At 38.9% G+C, this 22,312-nt stretch overlaps 1 long non-coding RNA gene and 3 gene segments (V, D, J or C); all 4 read right to left on the bottom strand.

Annotated features, from left to right (window-relative positions):
- Positions 1 to 1,437: 1,437 nt before the first annotated feature.
- LOC125257840 lies at positions 1,438 to 2,488 on the bottom strand. The segment is given in 2 exon segments: positions 1,438 to 2,028; positions 2,135 to 2,488. Coding segments are annotated over 2 exon segments (432 nt in total).
- Positions 2,489 to 3,435: 947 nt separating this feature from the next.
- LOC125258591 lies at positions 3,436 to 3,908 on the bottom strand. The segment is given in 2 exon segments: positions 3,436 to 3,770; positions 3,860 to 3,908. Coding segments are annotated over 2 exon segments (384 nt in total).
- Positions 3,909 to 19,663: 15,755 nt separating this feature from the next.
- LOC125257903 lies at positions 19,664 to 20,213 on the bottom strand. The gene is made up of 2 exons (XR_007182479.1): positions 19,892 to 20,213; positions 19,664 to 19,805 (listed from the first exon to the last, which is right to left on the bottom strand). It is a non-coding gene; the product is annotated as an uncharacterized LOC125257903 (long non-coding RNA).
- Positions 20,214 to 20,984: 771 nt separating this feature from the next.
- LOC125258592 lies at positions 20,985 to 21,497 on the bottom strand. The segment is given in 2 exon segments: positions 20,985 to 21,319; positions 21,415 to 21,497. Coding segments are annotated over 2 exon segments (387 nt in total).
- Between the last annotated feature and the right edge of the window lie 815 nt (positions 21,498 to 22,312).

Consider the following 22,312-nt stretch of genomic DNA (forward strand, 5'->3'; position numbering starts at 1 on the left):
AGAACTTTACTGATTATTTTGATGTCTACGTTGATGAGAGATATAGGACGGTAGTTTGACGGAAGGGTTAGGTCTTTATTAGGTTTAGGGATAAGTGAAGTAGTGCACCGGTAATCTTGAATTTTCTTTTATTTCCATTACTGCTCTGATGAATAATGGAGATAAAATGGAGCAGAAATGTTTATAGAACTCAGCAGGGAAGCCATCGGGTCCTGGTGCTTTATTGTTTGGCATTCGACTGAAGGCAATATGGAGTTCTTTTTCTATGATTGGTTCATCCAGTGCGCTGATTTGTTCGGTGTTGAGTTTTGGGAGTTGAATATTATTGAAAAATGAATTAATATCGTCTTGTCTTGTGTTATTATCAGATGAATAGAGTTTAGCATAAAAGTTTCGAAATATTGCATTTATTGCTTGTGGATAGTTAGTAGGCTTCCCTGCTGAGTCCTTAATAGTTGCAATTGTTACTTTTTCTCTGTTTCTTTTAATCTGATTGGCCAAATATTTACTGGATTTGTTGCTTGTTGCTATGATGGTAGGTTTCTTGACGGAGTCTATGAATTAGAAATTGAGTATTTTTATTATGATTTCGTTTAGCAGGAATTTTTGTTTTCTTAATTCATTATATATTACTTCTGTTGGGTTATTTGCATGTAATATTTCAAGTTCTTTTATTTTATTTTCTAGTCTGATTTCTTCTTGTTTTTCTATTTTTTTTTTTATTTATTTTTTTTTATGGACGGAGAATGAAATGATTTTACCTCGTAATACTGCTTTGCCTGTTTCCCAAAGTAATGAAGCTGATAACTTTGGCGAGTCGTTTATTTCTAGGAAGGATGTCCACTCTCTTTTAAGATAACTGTCAAACTCTGGCTCTTTAAGGAGTGATATGTTAAAGCGCCATCTACTGATGTGTTTATGTAAATTAGCTGGATTCCATATGAATGTTACTAGGGCATGGTCACTGATGCTGATGGAGTGGATTTTGTGCTCAGAGATATTTGGTAAGATTGAATTGCTAGTTAGGAAAAAAGTCTATGCGAGAGTAGCTGTGATGAACTGGTGAGTAAAATGTATATTCTCTGTCAGATGGATGTTGTAGCCTCCAACCATCGCCGAGGCCAAAATCTCTCATGGACTGTATTATTGTGTCAGTGGATTACAAGTGTCTTTTATTACTTGTGGATCTGTCAAGTGATGGGTCAATTACGGTATTAAAATCTCCTCCTATAATTACCGGGCCGTAGGAAAGATTTGAAATGGAAGAAAAACAAGTGTGGAAAAAGGCAGGGTTATCTGAATTTGGGCCGTAAATGTTGGCAATTGTTACTGGGTTATTGTTAATTGTTATGTTTATGATAATAAACCGTCCTTCTGGGTCTGAAATAGTTGTATTATGAACAAATTGAATGTTTTTGCTTGCTTATTATTGTTAGTTTGATTTCATATAAATTTACACACTCTGTTTTCTCTGAATCTGAGCATATTTGAGTCAAACCCGTCTGTCACAGGACAGATCACAGTCTAATAGAGCTGATTTCAGTCATAAGTCAGTTTTGAGCACATGTGTAGTTCCTGTGTTTGTCCTCTGTGTGTCAGTAGTGTGTGAAAGTGTGTGAAAGTGTGTGAGCAGCTGCAGTATCAGTTCAGTCACTGTGACTCTGACTGACGGAGGTTTTTGTACGACTCTTTATCACTGTGTGAACATCCATTTACTGTTGATGTAGTGATAACTCTGACAGTAATAATGTCCAGCATCTTCAGTCTGGACTCCACTGATGGTCAGAGTGAAATCACTGTTAGATCCACTGCCACTGAATCTAGATGGAGTTCCTGACTGGAGGGTTTTTGCACTATAAATCAGGAGTTTAGGAGTTTCTCCAGGTTTCTGTAAGTACCAGCCAAGACACTGTCCACTACACCAGGAGACTGGATCACTATTAAATTTACAGTTTACAGTGACTGATTGTCCAGTTTGAGAGAGCAGCTCTGAGGGAGTTTGAGTCACTGTCACCTGACCAACAGATTCTGACAAGAGAAAGATTAGAAATCACAAACACTTTTACAACCATATATCTTCACAACACATAAAAATAACAAGTAAATAATGTATGTAATCTTTACTGACACAAACCTCGACATAATACTGCCAGCGTCCAGATCAATATGGTGCTGAAAGTCATTTTTGTTGGTTGTAGGTTCAGTTCTAGTGAAAAACAGTTGTTGATCATGTTTGATGTTTGACAGAGTTATAAACACATGCAGAGCACTGAAGCGTGTGTCGCTCATGTAAAACACTCTCTCTATGCAAACGCTTCAGCAGTGACAGGTTTAAGATGGTTTAATGTGGTTTCATTGAGATTTCTCAAAACATTTCACATGTTAATATAATCATTTATTGATAAAGCAACATCAGATGAACAGGAGCGCTGTTTAATCCCAATATCAGACCAACATCACGATTACAAGTGTGATATTGCTTTTATACAACAGTTTAATGAACAAGAATCTGTTATTGAGTTTTTTATAGATTCTACATTTCAAAATGCAAAAAACCCTTTTCTACATGTTTTTCTGCTCAATAGTTATTTTGAGTGTTTCTGGTGTCACAGGATCATCAAACTCCTCTGAGGACGATGAACATCTGCTCTATTCTGAGAGAAACACAATCACTCCACCTGATGATGAAATATGAGTTTAACTCGCTCAGATTCACTGTTTGACTTCAGTAAATGACACTGTTGAGGCAGTTTGTGGAATAAATCAGGAGTTCAGGAGCTTCTCCAGGTTTCTGTAAGTACCAGCTGAAGAAGTTTCTCCTGTTCCAGTTTCTCTCCATTGGATCAGAGGTTTGTTCATATTCATCAGTTACACTGAGGTTTATCAGCTCATGTTATCATCAGATACCAGTTTGTATCTTCTCATAGTTTTGTGAATAACTTTTTCAATAAAAATTCAGTTAAAAGCACAAATCAATATTCTTATCTTGCTCTTTCTGATCAGAGGCTGTGATTGGTGCAGAGGAGGGAGAGGCGTGTCTGAACTGAACTGTTGATCAGGACTACAATTAAAACAGCAGCTAATATAAAACTCTCACTGTCTGCAGTATATAGTATGAATACAGTGTATAGTGTACAAATGACATGTTAGGATGAGATACTCAAATCAAATAACCATGGAGAATTATGAAAATTAACATCTATTATTAATAAAAGGCAGCAACTGAAATCACTCAGATCTCAAACGTGTGACTGATCTATAAGAGCACAAAATCTCTTTCTGACCTCTATAATTATTAAGAGTGGCAGATTAATTTAGATGATTTTATTTCAGATGTTTGTGTGACGATGTTGTTTCAGATCCTCCTTTGAGCAGCTGCAGTATCAGTTCAGTCACTGTGACTCTGACTGACGGAGGTTTTTGTACGACTCTTTATCACTGTGTGAACACATAGTCATCGTTTATTTCGTGTAAACTCTGACAGTAATAATGTCCAGCATCTTCAGTCTGGACTCCACTGATGGTCAGAGTGAAATCACTGTTAGATCCACTGCCACTGAATCTAGATGGAGTTCCTGACTCGAGGGTGCTTGCATAATAAATCAGGAGTTTAGGAGCTTCTCCAGGTTTCTGTAAGTACCAGGCTAAACAATGATCCCAACCACTCATGTACACATCTGTGCTGGTTTTACAGTTGATGTTCACAGTTTGTCCTGGTTGAGCTGCTGTCATTGAGGGACTCTGAGTGACGGTGATCTGTCCTCTACACTCTGAAACACACAACAAGGAGAAAATCAACTCAAAACTTTGACAATATACTTGAAGAAATGAATTGATGTCAAACTTGTGCTCCACAAACCTTGAGCAAACGCTGTGAGAGTCCAGATGAAGATGATGATGAAGGTCATGTTGATGAAGATTGTTGTGTGTGTCAGTGATGAAGTGTTAAACTCACAGCACTATAAACACTCTCAGAGCACTGAAGCATCTGATCAATATGCAAATGAACTCATTCTGTATTTAAATGAGGCTCTAAAATCTAAATGAAGGTTCAGGAGGAGCTCGTTCATCTCATCCTGTCAATCACAACATCAAATATGTGTCATGTAATCATGATAAATCAAAAAGTGTGAACTTTAAAAATGTAGCATAAAATTTAGAATAATTCAAACCCCATGTTAAAAAACACTGTGAGAAAATGAAATGTTGATGAAACTTATCATCATCTAAGCAAAATCACATGAGCAAAAGTGCTTTAGTGATCATCAGCTCGACTGTAATTCGGCTGCAGGTACGAGACCGCAGAGGGGGGAGCGTGCAAGATGGCGCCGTGAGTACAAGTGTTGAGACCTAGCGCCCATTAACAAAGTTAAATTTAAGCAATAAAACGGACTTTTTGCTTTCAGTCTGCGCCCTATTGGGATGTTAACTGATAATTGTCTGCTACGGTTTGCTCACGTTTAAGAAAAAATGTCAACTGATAAGAAACGGAAGAACTTTGCGACGAAGAAGAAAGAATCGGCTGCTGACATGGATGCGTCAGCCAGCTCTGCTGCTGCCCATAACGTCCTTGTCGACAGTTGTCACGATTACTATGGACCTGAAGAGAAAGTGGAATTTTCGGTGATGTCTGTACAAGATTTCCCCTCACTCCCGTGTACTCCTTTGAAGCCTCCTTCAAAAAAAGGCCGAGGTGAGTCCGCTGACGACATAATTTCGAAACTCTCTGAGCTCATTAACATGAGGTCTGATAAACTCGAGTCAATGGTTGCTGCCAACACTTCTCACATTGCCGGATTGAGAGAAAAGCTGAACTCCGTGTGTAATGATGTGAATGAGGTGAAAACCAAAGTTTCCCAAGTAGAGTCATCGCTGTTGAAAGAGAGTAATCGAATCACTGCAGTGGAGTCACGCATCACTGAATTGGAGCGGTACTCCAGACGTTGGAATCTGAAATTACATGGCGTGCCAGAAAATGTCGACGAGAAAGATGTAAGGAAAGAAGTGGTTCGCATTTGTCAGAAACTACTGCCACCAGAACACGCTGATCGTCTCCCGGATGTGATTGACACTGTGCATCGTGTTGGTGTCAAGAAAATGAACTCTGCCCGCGGTGTAATCATCCAGTTCTCTTCGCGTCTACACAGGGCAGCAGTGTGGGCAGCGGCCAAAAACTCCATTTATCTACGGGAAAACGGCCTGCGCTTCAGAGAGGATCTTTGCAAGGCCGACAGAGAAAGTAGAATGAAGTTGTGGCCATTAGTAGACGAAGCACGGAAAGCAGGAAAGATTGCCTACTTTGTAGCTGGTCGTGCCTTTGTGGAAAAAAAAGAGATTTTTCCATCAGGGTGAATTTTCTCAACTTTGAGATAAAATATTTACATGCTTATTTATAAAAAACAAACTTTTCTGTTCTTCACCAAATTTTTTATTTATTTATTTATTTTATTATTATTTTTTTTTTAAGTTAAATTCAATTTAAAAATGGTGCTTTTGTGCACATGGTCCTTTTTGTTCAAGACCATATTTTCTGGTGACCATATTTTCATCTCAAGATCCGATAGCTAATGTCCTTATTCCGTCCGTTTATACCGACGAAGCTACAGTTGATGTGGTGCTTTCTGTTCTCATCACGTTTAGTAGTCGTCTTTGAGCTTCTGTTTTGAGAAATTTGTTCAAGTGACTTCTATTTCTGCCGTTTTATTCGAATCTTGCTTTTCTGATGTCCTTGTCTTTAATTTCTCTCAATGCCAGGGGACTTAGGAACAATTTAAAACGGAAAGCCATTTTTTTATTTGCCAAACAACATAAAACGGATTTTTGTTTTTTTCAAGAGACTCACAGCATCTCTGAGGATGTGCCTTTTTGGAAATCCCAGTGGGGAAATGACATTTTTTGTTCTCATGCTTCTCAACGCTCTGCAGGTGTTTGTACACTCAAAAACTTATTTGCTGGAAAACTTCCCTATACAGACTTTGATACTAATGGACATTTTCTATGTCATGTTGTTCAAATTCATAACTCTAATTTCATTGTCATAAATATTTATGGGTACAATACAAAGGCAGAAAATGACATTCTTTTAGATAGAGTAGAAGAGAGAATTGTTCATTGGTTAGCTAAATTTCCTAAAGCACATATAATTTTGGGTGGTGATTTTAATATCACATTAGATAACGTGATTGATAGATGGCCTCCAGGATCTTGTTCTAACACAAATGTAAAGCTAAAAATGTTAATGCAACGATTTGATTTGATTGACGCTTGGAGAGTTAAGCATCCTAATAACACTACTTTTACATGGTGTAATAATTCAAGGTCTAAACAATCGAGAATTGATCTGTGGTTAGTTTCCCATGTGCTTGAAGACAACCTAAGTACTAATATTTTGTCTACCCCATTATCTGATCATAAGGCGATACAAATCAAAATTGATCTACTGCCGATATCCTCCACTAAATTTTATAATTCTTATTGGAAACTTAACAGCTCAATACTGAAACATGAGACTGTTATTCTAGAAGTGAAGAAATTTATTCATTCCTTTTGGACTAAAGCTAAAGCAGAAAGGGTCTATGGTAAACATTGGGAGTTGCTTAAATTTGAATTGGGCAAATTTTTCAGAAATTATTGTAATAATATTGCCAAACTTAAAAGAGCCCAAGAAGAGAACATCATTTCCACCATTGCTTACTTGTCTTCTAGATTCCCTAATAGCTTATCTGTGGAAGAAAGTAATACTCTCTTTGAATATCAGCACAAATTGGATGAACTTTATAAATCAAGAGCTGAAGGTGCCTTTGTAAGGTCCAGAAGACGCTGGCTCGAAGAAGGAGAACAAAATTCAGCTTACTTTTTTAGATTGGAAAAATCTCTGACTAAAAACAACATTCATCAGTTGAAAATTGGTAACTCTTTCTCTGAAGACCCGAAAGAAATAGCCAAATATTGTTCAGAATTTTATAAGAATCTTTATAGCAGCCGATTCTGTTGTGACAGCACTATATCCTTTATGGCCTCGGTAGGTAGCATTGATGGTATTAGTGCTTCCGATAAAGATTTTTGTGATCGCCCCATCACACTAGTTGAGGTTCTTGAATCTATAAAAAATTTAAAAGTAAATAAATCGCCAGGTGTAGATGGCCTCACTTCAGAATTTTACCATAGATTTGCAAAAGATTTGGCCCCTTTTCTGTTAGAAGTAATTTATGAAAGTATTAGTATGGGATCTCTTCCTTCTACCCTAACACAAAGTTTAATAACTCTTATCCCCAAACCTAAAAAAGACTTACTATTAATTGATAATTGGCGCCCGATTAGTCTTTTAAATTGTGATTATAAAATTATTGCCACAATTTTTGCCAAACGTTTAAAAGCCATTTTAGAGGACATAATAGATGAAACACAATCAGGCTTTCTAAAAAATAGACACATCTCGAACAATATTCGATTGGTTCTTGATTTGTTAGATTATTCGGAGTTAGTAGGTGATGATAGTTATATGCTTTTTCTGGACTTTTACAAAGCCTTCGATTCTATCGAACATGGTTTTATTTTCAAAACCTTAGAAAAATTTGGCTTTGGGGACCTGTTCACTAGAGCAATTAAAACTTTATATGCCCACGGTAATTCTTCCATTAAGCTCAAACACGGCACCTCTCCAAGATTTGAACTGCAGCGGGGGATACGTCAGGGGTGTCCCATTTTCGCCATACTTGTTTATATTGACTACACAATTGCTAGCCATTTACGTCAAGAATAGTGCCTTGCAAGGAGTTAGTATCATGGGAAAGGAGATCATCATCAGTCAACTGGCCGATGATACTACCCTTTTCCTTAAAAATTCAGACCAGATTTCTTTAGCTCTTAATACTATCAAAACGTTCTCCAATGCTTCTGGGCTTCACCTTAATGTGCTCAAATGTGAATTAATGCCAATAAAGCAATTCTCCGTTTCCAGCATTTGTGATATCCCAGTCAAAGAGACAATAACCTACCTTGGAATAGTAATCTCCAAAAATCCCAAACTTAGATGTGATTTAAACTTTTTGCCTATTATAGAGAAAACTAAAAGAAAATTTAATCAGTGGCTTCAGAGAGACTTATCGTTGAAAGGAAGGATTCTGCTCTCTAAGGCAGAAGGCATCTCACGTCTGACATATGCCGCCATCTCTTTAGAACTTGATAGAGTGATGTGTAAAAGGATTGACCAACTACTATGTAATTTTGTATGGAAAAATAAGACCTCATTATGTAAAAAAATCTGTTTTGTCCAACAGCTTCAGTAACGGTGGTCTTAATTTTGTTGATTTTACAACGTTAAATAATACATTTAAGATCAACTGGTTGAGGAATTATTTGAGAAATCCATCCAGTATTTGGAATATTATACCAAAATATGTATTTTCTCAATTGGGGGGTTTGAAGTTTTCTTTTGATGTGTAACTTCAGCATTGAGAAGATCCCTGTTGCTCTTTCCAATTTCCACAAACAAGCACTATTGGCATGGTCTATGATCTTCAAACACAACTTTTCTCCAACCAGTTACTTCATTTGGAATAATAAGAATATTTGTTATAAACATAAGTCTTTATTTTTTGAAAATTGGTTTAAGAATGGAATCAATCGGGTTAGTCAACTATTTAATCAGGATGGTTTCCTATTTACTTACCAAGAGTTTCTTTCTCATTATAATATTCCTGTTACTCCAAAACAGTTTGCCATTGTATCTGGTGCTATCCCTAATGGTGTCACTATGTTATTTAGAAGCTGTAATAGGGTTTTGACAAGTTCTGAAATGCCTCTCCCAGACCCGACTGACACGTATATAGGCAGAATATGCTTTAAATCTACACTAAAAAGTAATAGAGATATTCGTTCTCTTTTTCTTAATGATTGGGTTTCCACTCCTCATGTCATTTCAATATGGAATAATTTAGTGGAAAACATATTGTGGAAGAAGGTTTGGACTCTTCCTAACAAGTATCTTTTGGTAAATAAGGTCAAAGAGATTTCATTTAAGCTTATTCATCGGTACTATCCTGTAAAAACCTTCATTGTGTCTAAATTTAAATTAAATATAGATGTGAACTGTACTTTTTGTGATACACAACCAGAAACTCTCTTTCATCTTTTCTGGCATTGTGATCATACAAGAAAACTTTGGCAAGACATTTGCCAATTTATGGTAGACTATATATATGAAGACTTTGAGCTTTATTTTAAGGATGTCTTGTTTGGATTTGTTATTTTTGAGAAGCAGCACGAAAATGTTTTTTTTCTTTCCAACCTAATTATTTTACTTGCAAAATACTTTATCCACAAATGTAAATTTATGAAAGTGACCCCCACTTTTGTCACTTTCAAGAAGATGTTAAGATCTATATTAAATCTTTATCTACCTCCTGTAACAAAAAGGCTACTAAAACTTTAAATGTATGCTCACTTTTTGGTGTCTTTGTATAATCTTTATTTTGTTTTATGGGGAGGATTGTTTATGTTGTTATTTATTGTTATTGTTTAATTGATATTTCCCCATTTATTTATTTTTATCCTTTTTTTTTTTTTTTTAATTTTTTTTTATTATTAATATTTATTACTATTAATTATTTTTTCTTTCTTTTTCATTTTCAATGTGATGTCATGTTTGGCTATCCCTGAACCCCTGGCTCTTTTCTCTTGACTATTTCTCACTTCTGTACTTTGTAAGCAAATGTGTAATTTCAATAAAAAAATAAAAATAAAAAAAAAAGGTACGAGACCGCAAGTGATCACAGCTGTACTGATGACAGAAACCCTTCAACAGTTTTATTCATGTTATCTTGCACTACATCACTGTGCCACTAGAGGGCGGTGTGAACAGACAGACACACCACTGATAAACAGTAAATTTATTCGATGACTTATATATATTTATATATTATAGCACTGTATACAATTGCGCCACCCAAAGTGACAAACAGGTACTGTAGTCCTGGCCTAAAGTCACTGGTTGAGCCCAAGGATACATACAGGCTGCCTAATATAGTGACCTACAAATTGGCCGTAACAGGTTATATGGCCAATGTAAGACAAACTCTTGGTCTTTAGACAGCTTTAATGCACATGAACATCCTCTAGCATAACAGGATTAACTTGTAGCTTGAATTGTTATTGGGATCTTTTACAGCTCAGAAACTTCAATCCAGAAACACTTTGAATCGTGTAGTAGACGGTACAGCAATGGCCATGTGTCTTTTCAAATAAAATATGAGTCTTTAAGTATCTCTTTATGGAAGTATTATTCTGTGTACTATATTAAAATAGACAGATAATATTGTCTCTTTCCTTCAATCGAACGGCAATACATTCAGTCACGTCTGGCAACTTGACAAATATAGTATAAAATGAATATTAATATAAAACAAATGATCTGTAAGTATTTTGGAGATTACAGGGTTTTTTTGCAAACTAATTATATTGGGCTTTATTAAACTTTATGAAACTATAATGAATTTAGGCCTATATGCATTTTTTATACTACAAGTCAATCTATTGAACCATTTACACAGACTTTCATAAAGAGATCTGAAAGGATTTGTTGTCCTGTGGCTCCCTCTGGTGGACAGCATTGGTATTATGACCTTCATCTCTGAATCCCATTCATATAAATGACTGATTTAAAAAAAAAAAGTTCCTGAAACTCGGCATGTTTACTCAGAAAGTCTTGTTGTCCATGTGTATTGTAACGATGCGGGACTCATGGTAAGATCCATCTGCAAGCTTTATTGAAGTTAGAGTGGTCGAACAGGCAGGTCAGACAGGAGCAAACAGGAATCACAAGGAACAGGCAGAATCGTGGTCAGAATACAGGCAATGGTCAAAGGCAGGAACAGGAACAGACAGGAAAACAGGATAAACACGGGATAACGCTCGGAATTGACACACAGGGTAATCAAGACTTTGCAGTGAGGTGGTGTGAGTGAAAGTCCTTTATAGTCCTGGTAATGAGCTGCAGCTGGGTGTGGTGATTAGTGTGGAGTGTGTAAATGTGACTGGCAGAGAGGATGATGGGGAATGTAGTCTGGGAAGAGACAGGAACAGACGGTGATCATAACATAACGCCCCCCTCCCGGAAGGCGCGTCCTCGCAGCATAAAAGGAACAGCTAGGGAGGGGGGGTGGGTGCATTGGAGACCTGCATGCAGACAGGAACGGGGTCCCCAATGCAGGTCCAGGAACTCGGGCAGCCATGGAGGGTCAGGTGCCACGGGTAGCCATGGCGGGTCAGGTGCCGCGGGCAGCCATGGCGGGTCAGTAGTGCCAGGAATCCACGGCGGGTCAGGTGACCTGGGCAGCCATGGCAGGTCAGGTGGTTCAGGCAACCATGGCAGGATCAGGTGGCTCGGGCAGCCACGGCAGGTTAGGTGGTTTGGGCAACCACGGCAGATCAGGTGGCTTGGGCAACCACGGCAGATCAGGTGGCTTGGGCAACCACGGCAGATCAGATGCAGTTGCCGGCCCTGGCGAAACAGAGTCTGTAGATGACCACGGTGAGCCAAAGTCCATAACTGGCCATAGGGAGTTATAGTCCATAGACAGCCATAGCAGCTCAGAGGCAGTTGCTGGCCACGGCCGTGCAGGGTCCCCACCCGTAGGCTCCCCACCCTCAGGTATACTGCCCCCCCAAAAAAAAATTCTTGGAGGATTCAACGGAGGCCGTGGCGGGTTCGTGGGCAAGGAGTTCGGGTGGCACTGGCAGGGCAAGGCGCTTTGATGGCACAGGCAGGGCAAGGAGCTTGGGCGGCGCTGGCAGGGCAAGAAGCTTGGACGGTGCTGGCAGGGCAAGCAGCTTTGGTGATGCCGGCAAGGCAAGGAGCTCGGGTGGTGCCGGCAGGGCAAGACGCTTGGGTGGAGCAAGAAAGACCTATGGAGTGGTCTCCGGACCCACAACGGGCTCTGGGAAGGCCTCTGAGCCTTACAGAATGAAAGAAGCTTTCTTCCTCCTCTTCCTCCTCTTACGTGGATGAGGCGGTGGCTCTGTGTTCACCTCTTCTGTGGACGCTGCAGCGAACTCACGGGCTGAAGCGGACTCTGGAGCAGACTCACTGGCTGGAGCCGGCTCTGGAGTGGACTCACTGGCTGGAGCGGATTCGGGAACAGACTCACTGGCTGGAGTGGGCTCTGGAGCGGACTCAACGGCTGGAACAACCCCTTTGTTCACTGACACTGAAGGGGCAGCCATCTTGCCTGTGGGCACTGGCGAAACGGCCATCTTGTCCAGCGCATCCAGAGAGCTTGAGTGCGTTGCAACCGGCAATCTTGAGTGCAAAGCGACCGGCTGGCTTGAGAGCGAAGTGGCAGGCGGAGGCTTAGGAATGCCAGCCGCTCGTGTTGAAGTCAGCGGTGGATCAGCCACACTGGAACGCAACCCTCTCCGCTCCCGGACCCAGAAACGTAACGTGATTCTAGACGATCAACGGGGACTTGACTTGGCTCAAGAAGATCAGCGAAGACGTGACGAGATTCTGGGCGTTCAGCAATGACTTGACTTTGCTCCTGAAGATCAATGGTGACTTGACTTTGCTCACGGAGATTGACTATGACTTGACTTGATTCAGGATACACAGTACTGACTAGACTTGGTGTTGTTATTATGATAGCCGCCATTTTTTGAGTGTCCTCTGGCGCGGCAGCCATTACATGACTAGACGAGGTGTCGCATTCCTCCGCGACACCCACAGTAAATGGAGAGCCAACAGACAACAAAGCATAGTCCATAAAGCTGCTAAGTGATGAACGCGGTCCCTCTCGTCTTAATTTATTCTGGAGAGGTTGGTTGACGCCATCACAAAAAAAGTCAATCAGTGCACAGTCAGGCAGATCAGAGAAGTAAGCAATGTCCAAATATTCCTTCACATATTCCTCTAACGATCGTGTGCCCTGCGTACTCCACAATAACAATTGTGTAATGTTCATACCGGACCAGTGCACTCCGGGAAAGCTGCTGGATCGTGGTGGTGGCGAAGTCTTCTGTAACGATGCGGGACTCATGGTAAGATCCATCTGCAAGCTTTATCGAAGTTAGAGTGGTCGTACAGGCAGGTCAGACAGGAGCAAACAGGAATCACAAGGAACAGGCAGAATCGTGGTCAGAATACAGGCAATGGTCAAAGGCAGGAACAGGAACAGACAGACAGACAGACAGATAGATAGATAGATAGATAGATAGATAGACAGACAGACAGACAGACAGACAGACAGACAGACAGACAGACAGACAGACAGACAGACAGACAGACAGACAGACAGGAAAACAGGATAAACACGGGATAACGCTCGGAATTGACACACAAGGTAATCAAGACTTTGCGGTGAGGTGGTGTGAGTGAAAGTCCTTTATAGTCCTGGTAATGAGCTGCAGCTGGGTGTGGTGATTAGTGTGGAGTGTGTGAATGTGACTGGCAGAGAGGATGATGGGGAATGTAGTCCGGGAAGAGACAGGAACAGACGGTGATCATAACATCTATGAAGTTCTGTGAATTTTGGATTCAAACATTCAAACTGATGGAAACTAATAGAAAAATAGATTTCTTATCCTGTGGTTCCCTCTAGTGGACAACATTAGTACAACATGTTGTAGTCCGTCTGCCATTCAACTTTTTTTGATCTCCTAAACCACTTGACTGATTCACACAAAATTTTGCATGTCATCTATAGACACTAATGACAAAAGTTATCAAAAGGATTTTAATTAGTCAAAGCGTTTAATTGAACAATCGTGCCAATACACACACATATATATATTAACTGACTCATCGCGTGTACGCCATGTAAATAGCAATCCGCCGTGGCGCGAGCGCATCTCGCTCTTAAAGGGAATGGAAGATGACACTCTGATTGGTTTATTGAACGTTATGCCCATTACTCATTAAGAGAATAGGGACAACCCATTTCAAAAATGCGCCCCGGCTCACGGACCGTTTTTCCGTCGTTAAAATAGCAAAAGTGGATTTGGACACGCCCTGAGTGCACCTGCGCCGTGCGCTTTACACTTTGCGTTTAGATCGTTAAAATAGGGCCCTCAAAATGCAAAAAACCCTTTTCTACATGTTTTTCTGCTCAATAGTTATTTTGAGTGTTTCTGGAGTCACAGGATCATCAAACTCCTCTGAGGACGATGAACATCTGCTCTATTCTGAGAGAAACACAATCACTCCACCTGATGATGAAATATGAGTTTAACTCGCTCAGATTCACTGTTTGACTTCAGTAAATGACACTGTTGAGGCAGTTTGTGGAATAAATCAGGAGTTCAGGAGCTTCTCCGGGTTTCTGTAAGTACCAGCTGAAGAAGTTTCTCCTGTTCCAGTTTCTCTCCATTGGATCAGAGGTTTGTTCATATTCATCAGTTACACTGAGGTTTATCAGATCATGTTATCATCAGATACCAGTTTGTACCTTCTCATAGTTTTGTGAACAAGTTTTCAATAAAAATTCAGTTAAAAGCACAAATCAATATTCTTATCTTGCTCTTTCTGATCAGAGGCTGTGATTGGTGCAGAGGAGGGAGAGGCGTGTCTGAACTGAACTGTTGATCAGGACTACAATTAAAACAGCAGCTAATATAAAACTCTTACTGTCTGCAGTATATAGTATGAATACAGTGTATAGTGTACAAATGACATGTTAGGATGAGATACTCAAATCAAATAACCATGGAGAATTATGAAAATTAACATCTATTATTAATAAAAGGCAGCAACTGATCTATAAGAGCACAAAATCTCTTTCTGACCTCTATAATTATTAAGAGTGGCAGATTAATTTAGATGATTTTATTTCAGATGTTTGAGTGACGATGTTGTTTCAGATCCTCCTTTGAGCAGCTGCAGTATCAGTTCAGTCACTGTGACTCTGACTGACGGAGGTTTTTGTACTACTCTTTATCACTGTGTGAACACATTTTCACTGTTGATGTAGTGATAACTCTGACAGTAATAATGTCCAGCATCTTCAGTCTGGACTCCACTGATGGTCAGAGTGAAATCACTTGCAGATGAACTACTGCCTCTGACTCTAGAATCAGTTCCATTATTGCGGTCTGTTGCTCGAGATATGAGCAGTTGAAGAGCTTCTCCAGGTTTCTGTAAGTACCAGCTGAAATAGTAAGTTTTACTTATAGTACCCCCCAACCACCCCGATACTGTAGAAATGTACACATTACTGCTGGTTTTACAGTTGATGTTCACAGTTTGTCCTGGTTGAGCTGCTGTCATTGAGGGACTCTGAGTGACGGTGATCTGTCCTCTACACTCTGAAACACACAACAAGAAGAAAATCAACTCAAAACTTTGACAATATACTTGAAGAAATGAATTGATATCAAACTTGTGCTCCACAAACCTTGAGCAAACGCTGTGAGAGTCCAGATGAAGATGATGATGAAGGTCATGTTGATGAAGATTGTTGTGTGTGTCAGTGATGAAGTGTTAAACTCACAGCACTATAAACACTCTCAGAGCACTGAAGCATCTGATCAATATGCAAATGAACTCATTCTGTATTTAAATGAGGCTCTAAATGTAGCATACAATTTAGGACCAATTTAAATTGTGATAAGATGAAATGTTTTAAAACTATATTATTATTATCTAAGCATCATCAGCTCGACTGTAATTCGGCTGCAGGTACGAGACCGCAGGTGATCACAGCTGTACTGATGACAGAAACCCTTCAACAGTTTTATTCATGTTATCTTGCACTACATCACTGTGCCACTAGAGGGCGGTGTGAACAGACAGACACTGATGAACAGGATCGGACAGAGATTAACAAGGACAGTTAATACAGTGATGAATTATTCAATGGGGCTCCTGTGTGTGTAACTGTATCGACTGCAAAAGTGACAAACAGTATTTTAGTTCTGGCCTAAAGTCATTGTTTGAGCCAAAGAGTACAAGCCCTGCAAAGTTTACTTAACAGGTTATATGGCCAACATAAGACAAACACTTGGTCTTTGGATAGTTTTAATGCACGTGTTCACCACCTAACATAATAGCTAGGTTTAGCATGTAGCTTGAATTGTCTTTGGGATCCTTTACAGCTCAGAAACATCAATCCAGAAACACTTTCTATAGCTGTGAGAAACAAACGTGTATAAAACACATCAGGGGTTGAATACAGGTGGAGTTTATTCTGTAGAAAGAACATCATCAGACCTTCTCTGAGACTTTCTGAACTGTGTCATGTCAGATAACGTGGTCACAACATTGAACCAAAACACACACATATTCCCTTACATGCAGGGGGCGCAGGTGAGCTGGACGCTGGAGGGGTCAGAGGTCACAGAGAAGGTTCAGATCAGTGCAGAGTTTGATGTACAAAAAAAAACAACAACAAAAAAAAACAAGCTATGGTTGTTTGATCTGATATCAGTTTACTCTCTCGGTTTTCTCTGATTCTAGTTGAGTCAAACCCGTCTGTCACAGATCAGATCACAGTCTAAGGGTCAGATTTACTAACAGCACAAGCGCAAACCCTCTTTTGGTGTTAAAACACTACTGTCAGGATTTACTAAAGACACGCAGTGGAAATATTAGAGCTGAAAAGCGTGAGCAGTTATTTCTGCACCTGACATTATTGCACATGCATTTGTAGGAGTTTCCCTTTCAGACATTTATGAGAGGAGAATATTTAAATGAATCACGCAAGGTGATTTACTAAGGTTTGTGCTAGTCAATTTACTGGTATTTGCACCATTGTGCACAAAGTTTCAGTTGAGGAGAAAGTGAGGAAAGGATGGTCAGTTTCATCAGAAGGGTGTGTGAGTGTGAAACACAGTATTCCAGTCTTGTGATTATTGTGGACTATAACTGCACTACTGCTTTATACTGCATATATGTGCTTAGATTAGTTATTTGTTTGGTGATTTGGTAAACCTCATTCTCCGATCAGTGGAGCTCTCTCAGTGAACTTGAACAAGCTCCTACAGCTAACAGGCAACGCTCTCGTAACTTTAGCTAACGTTCTGGCAATGTTCTCTCAAAGTTACGATCAAACGTTCTTCCAGTAACATTAATAGAGTGTTTGTTCAATGTTATCTGGTATTTAATAAAATTCTCAAAAGGTTAGCACAAAAACATTATTTATACATTGTTTGCAGAAGAGTTTTAAATGTTCTCATAACGTTGGAGGAAAACGTTCTCAGAATAAAAATGTGTTAGCTGGTGAAGTATATTAAATAGAAGATATGAAAGGTGAAAATAAAATATGGTGGCAGAATTGTGTTAAATGAAGGTTTCTTCATCTTAAATACACTTTATTGCTTTAAACGTGATTATTGCATCGTATTTTAGGAACATCTCAACATCTCAAGTATCAGTTTGAAACTCAATGATATTTTCCTTTTTAAGTTATTTCATAATCAATCAGCAAATTTACCAGAATGTGAACCATATTCTGAACATTTTTTCTTTTCATTTATACATGAGTTTGTGATCATTAATGTGTTTATCTAATAATGATGTGATTTTCTTCTTCATGTTGTTTCTCTCACTGTTGGAGAATTTCTCCCAGTTTTCTCTTGAATCCTAAAGGAAAGCCACTGGTCAGTGTGATTTCTCTGTGAGCGTCAGCGCAGAGATCTCCTCTCTGAACACAGCGACACTGGTGTGTGTGGCCAACAAGGGCTTCCCGTCAGACTGGAGCCTGAGCTGAAGGTGGACGGGAGCAGCAGGTCTCAGGAGAGCAGCGCTGGGCTCCTGGAGAAGGACGGTCTGTACAGCTGGAGCAGCAGCAGGAGTGGATGGAGACACTGTGAGGACACACGGAGCGGCCGGCCTGTGTGAGGAGACGGCAGTGTTCAGAGGAGATCTGCTGCTCTTCTCACTCATGGAGACCAACAGTGTGTTTCTCTGCAGCACATGAGGGACTCATTCATTCTCCATCAGCTTCAGTCGCTTCATCTGCTTCACTCTTTATCACTGTGTGAACACATATTGACTGTTTGGATAGTGGAAACTCTGACAGTAATAATGTCCAGCATCTTCAGTCTGGACTCCACTGATGGTCAGAGTGAAATCACTGTTAGATCCACTGCCACTGAATCTAGATGGAGTTCCTGACTGGAGAGTGCTTGCTAAATAAATCAGGAGTTTAGGAGCTTCTCCAGGTTTCTGTAAGTACCAGGCTAAATAATGTCCAAAAGAACTATGATAATACACATCACTGCTGGTTTTACAGTTGATGTTCACAGTTTGTCCTGGTTGAGCTGCTGTCATTGAGGGACTCTGAGTGACGGTGATCTGTCCTCTACACTCTGAAACACACAACAAGGAGAAAATCAACTCAAAACTTTGACAATATACTTGAAGAAATGAATTGATATCAAACTTGTGCTCCACAAACCTTGAGCAAACGCTGTGAGAGTCCAGATGAAGATGATGATGAAGGTCATGTTGATGAAGATTGTTGTGTGTGTCAGTGATGAAGTGTTAAACTCACAGCACTATAAACACTCTCAGAGCACTGAAGCATCTGATCAATATGCAAATGAACTCATTCTGTATTTAAATGAGGCTCTAAATGAAGGTTCAGGAGGAGCTCGTTCATCTCATCCTGTCAATCACAACATCAAATATGTGTCATGTAATCATCAATATACTGTGAACTTTAAAAATGTAGCATAAAATTTAGAACAATTCAAACCACATGTGAAAAAACAGTGAAAATGAAATGTAGATGAAACTTATCATCATCTAATCAAAACCACATGAGCAAAAGTGCTTTAGTGATCATCAGCTCGACTGTAATTGTAAGACAAACTCTTGGTCTTTAGACAGCTTTAATGCACATGAACATCCTCTAGCATAACAGGATTAACTTGTAGCTTGAATTGTTATTGGGATCTTTTACAGCTCAGAAACTTCAATCCAGAAATGCTTTGAATCGTGTAGTAGACGGTACAGCAATGGCCATGTGTCTTTTCAAATAAAATATGAGTCTTTAAGTATCTCTTTATGGAAGTATTATTCTATGTACTATATTAAAATAGACAGATAATATTGTCTCTTTCCTTCAGTTGGACGGCAATACATTCAGTCACGTCTGGCAACAACAAATATGTTTTCAATAGTATAATATAAAATGAATATTAATATAAAAATGAATCATCTGTAAGTATTTTGGAGATTACAGTTTTTTGCAAACTAATTATATTGGGCTTTATTAAATTTTATGAAACTATAATGAATTTAGGCCTATATGCATTTTTTATACTACAAGTCAATCTATTGAATCATTTACACAGACTTTCATCAAGAGATCTGAAAGGATTTGTTGTCCTGTGGCTCCCTCTGGTGGACAGCATTAGTATTATGACCTTCATCTCTGAATCCCATTCATATAAATGAATGATTTAAAAAAAGTTCCTGAAACTCGTCATGTTTACTCAGAAAGTCTTGTTGTCCATGTGTGTGAAGTTCTGTGAATTTTGGATTCAAAGATTCAAACTGATGGAAACTGATAGAAAAATAGATTTCTTATCCTGTGGTTCCCTCTAGTGGACAACTTTAGTACAACATGTTGTAGTCTGTCAGCCATTCAACTTTTTTTTCGATCTCCTAAACCACTCGACTGATTCACACAAAATTTTGCATGTCATCTATAGACACTAATGACAAAAGTTATCAAAAGGATTTTAATTAGTCAAAGCGTTTAGAAGATAGTTCATTTAGCCATGGCTCAATACACTTATAAAACTATATCTTCTCAACAATCTGATGAATCCAAATTCTGTTGATCACTTGTTTGATGTCTTCAGGGTATCTAGATGATACACAGATAAATTTGGGGTTAAATAGACAAATGGTCTAGGATGAACCCTTCAGTGTTTGGATCTCTGATAATCTCACCTGTGCTCGATATTCTCAGTCGTCTGAAGCTCTAAAATGATGTTATTGACTTCAAATCTTCTCATCTGCTGCAGCCTCATATTTGTGAATGAACTTATTCAGTGTTTCTAGCACAAATCACTGTGACTCTGACTGACGGAGGTTTTTGACTCTTTATCACTGAACCAGGATAGAGGTTGATGATCCCAACTCTGATAGACGTCAGGACTGCTTTTACAGGACATGGTGAATGTGTTTCCTAGATGAACAGATTTCACTGCAGGCGTCTGAGTCGCTTCACCAACTGATTTATTATTATTTATAATGTTTCCTGAGGTGCACTTATAATGTTAATATGATTTTTACATCAAATAATTGTCATCATTTAGAAATAAATGGCTATTTTCACTCTGATTTTAGCGCTCTGATAGGTTTACATGTGAAACCTTCTCGAATACTATCACTACATTTTTACTATTACAGCTGTCTAAATGAACGAATGGTGAAAAGTGTTGATTATTGCCTTATATTTAGATCTGTTCATCACAGGGAAGGTTGCAGTGATGAGAAACTGAGCAGATGACAGACAGTCTGTTGATGGTGTGAATGCAGTGATCTCGTCATTACAACTAAATTTCTGCACTCCAGAAATGCTTTCACCATAACTAACAATGCAAACACGATGTAAATCCAGTCAGAGATTGATTGTGTAGTGTAAGAGCGTCACTGATTATAACAGGAGTTTTGGGAAGTGTCCAGATAAACTCTCGCTGTGTGATCGACAGCTTCAGTTCCTCAGATCTTTACTGTATAACTAAGATTAGGAAGAAAAAATAATAAAAGTACATGATCAAAAATATCAATGACTTTAAAATATTGAGTGAGTGGAAATGAGGATAAATAAACCATAAAAGATCTAAAAATGATGATGACATCAAAAGAATTTCTAATTATCTGAAGAAATACTGATGAAGCTCAACAAAGCTGATATTAAGATCATATTTGTGTTTCTGCTGTTGAGTGTGTGTGAAAGTGTGTGAAAGTGTGTGAGCAGCTGCAGTATCAGTTCAGTCACTGTGACTCTGACTGACGGAGGTTTTTGTACGACTCTTTATCACTGTGTGAACACATGTTTACTGTCAGTCCAGTGGTCACTCATACAGTAATAATGTCCAGCATCTTCAGTCTGGACTCCACTGATGGTCAGAGTGAAATCACTGTTAGATCCACTGCCACTGAATCTAGATGGAGTTCCTGACTGGAGGGTGTTTGCATAATAAATCAGGAGTTTAGGAGCTTCTCCAGGTTTCTGTAAGTACCAGGCTAGAGGCTGAACACCCCAACCCTGATAGACTTCAGGACTGGTTTTACAGGATACAGTAACTGAGTCTCCTGGACGAACAGATTTCACTGCAGGCGTCTGAGTGACTGTCACTTCACCTCTTGATTCTACATCAAGAAGAATTCAGAATTAAATATTTTGACAATATTTTAGCACAGATAATCAGTTCTAATAGAGTTTGTTTAACTTCAGATTTCCTCACCTGTGAAACAGTAGATAGTTAATATCCAGATGAAGATGGTGATGAAGCTCATGGTTGCTGTTGGTTCAGATTCTCAGTGTTATAAAGTTCTTATAAAAACAGAGTTATAAATCCTCCTGAAGCTTGTGCTGCGATGCAAATAATCTCTATGTAAATCTGTGTAAGGATTACAACAGATAATGCAAATAAAAATAACAGTGTTTAGGATCTTTTCTCATGTTATGATTCAGAAACATGGAATCATGAGTTTAGAGGCTTTCTGAGGATTTTCTGAAGTTGCATCACTATCAGAAACAAGTACATCACTGTGAGGGCAAAGGTCATTCCAGAGGTCACAGGTCATCAAAACTTAAAATTGCTTTAATAATTAAAACTTGCTTTGAGAAACACATGATTATTTAAATCCCATACTTAGGATATCTAATGTGTGATTAATACATACATACATACATTTTCTGAATTATTTAAAAAAAAAAAATTAAACTTTGATTTGTTATTTATTTACAGTTATATTCTTATTTTTCATGCATCAAGAGACATTTAGAGATGATGAGGCTGTTTCTGTGAAAGTCACTTCAGTCCAATAATCATTATTTAATGTTGAGAAGAGCTGCTGTTGAGTCTCATATCAGTGTGTGTGAGTGTCGTTCGTCTCTTTCTCTGCTGGAGTTTGTGTTCATTTGAGTGTGACGGAGGTTTTTGTACGACGCTTTCACTAGAATGAAGCACTGTGGTGGACTTTCGGTGGAGGAACTAAACTGACCATCAGTAAGTCTCTAAAATTCTCTAAAAATGCTTAAAATTATTTTTTAGGGTATAAGGAAGCATTTGACAACATAATTGTAAAATTAAAAATATGTTTACGTGAACATATTAATTGCTAAATGTCATGGTAAAT

The sequence above is a fragment of the Megalobrama amblycephala genome, linkage group LG22 (assembly GCF_018812025.1).
Source record: "Megalobrama amblycephala isolate DHTTF-2021 linkage group LG22, ASM1881202v1, whole genome shotgun sequence".
NCBI classification, from domain to species: Eukaryota; Metazoa; Chordata; class Actinopteri; order Cypriniformes; family Xenocyprididae; genus Megalobrama; species Megalobrama amblycephala.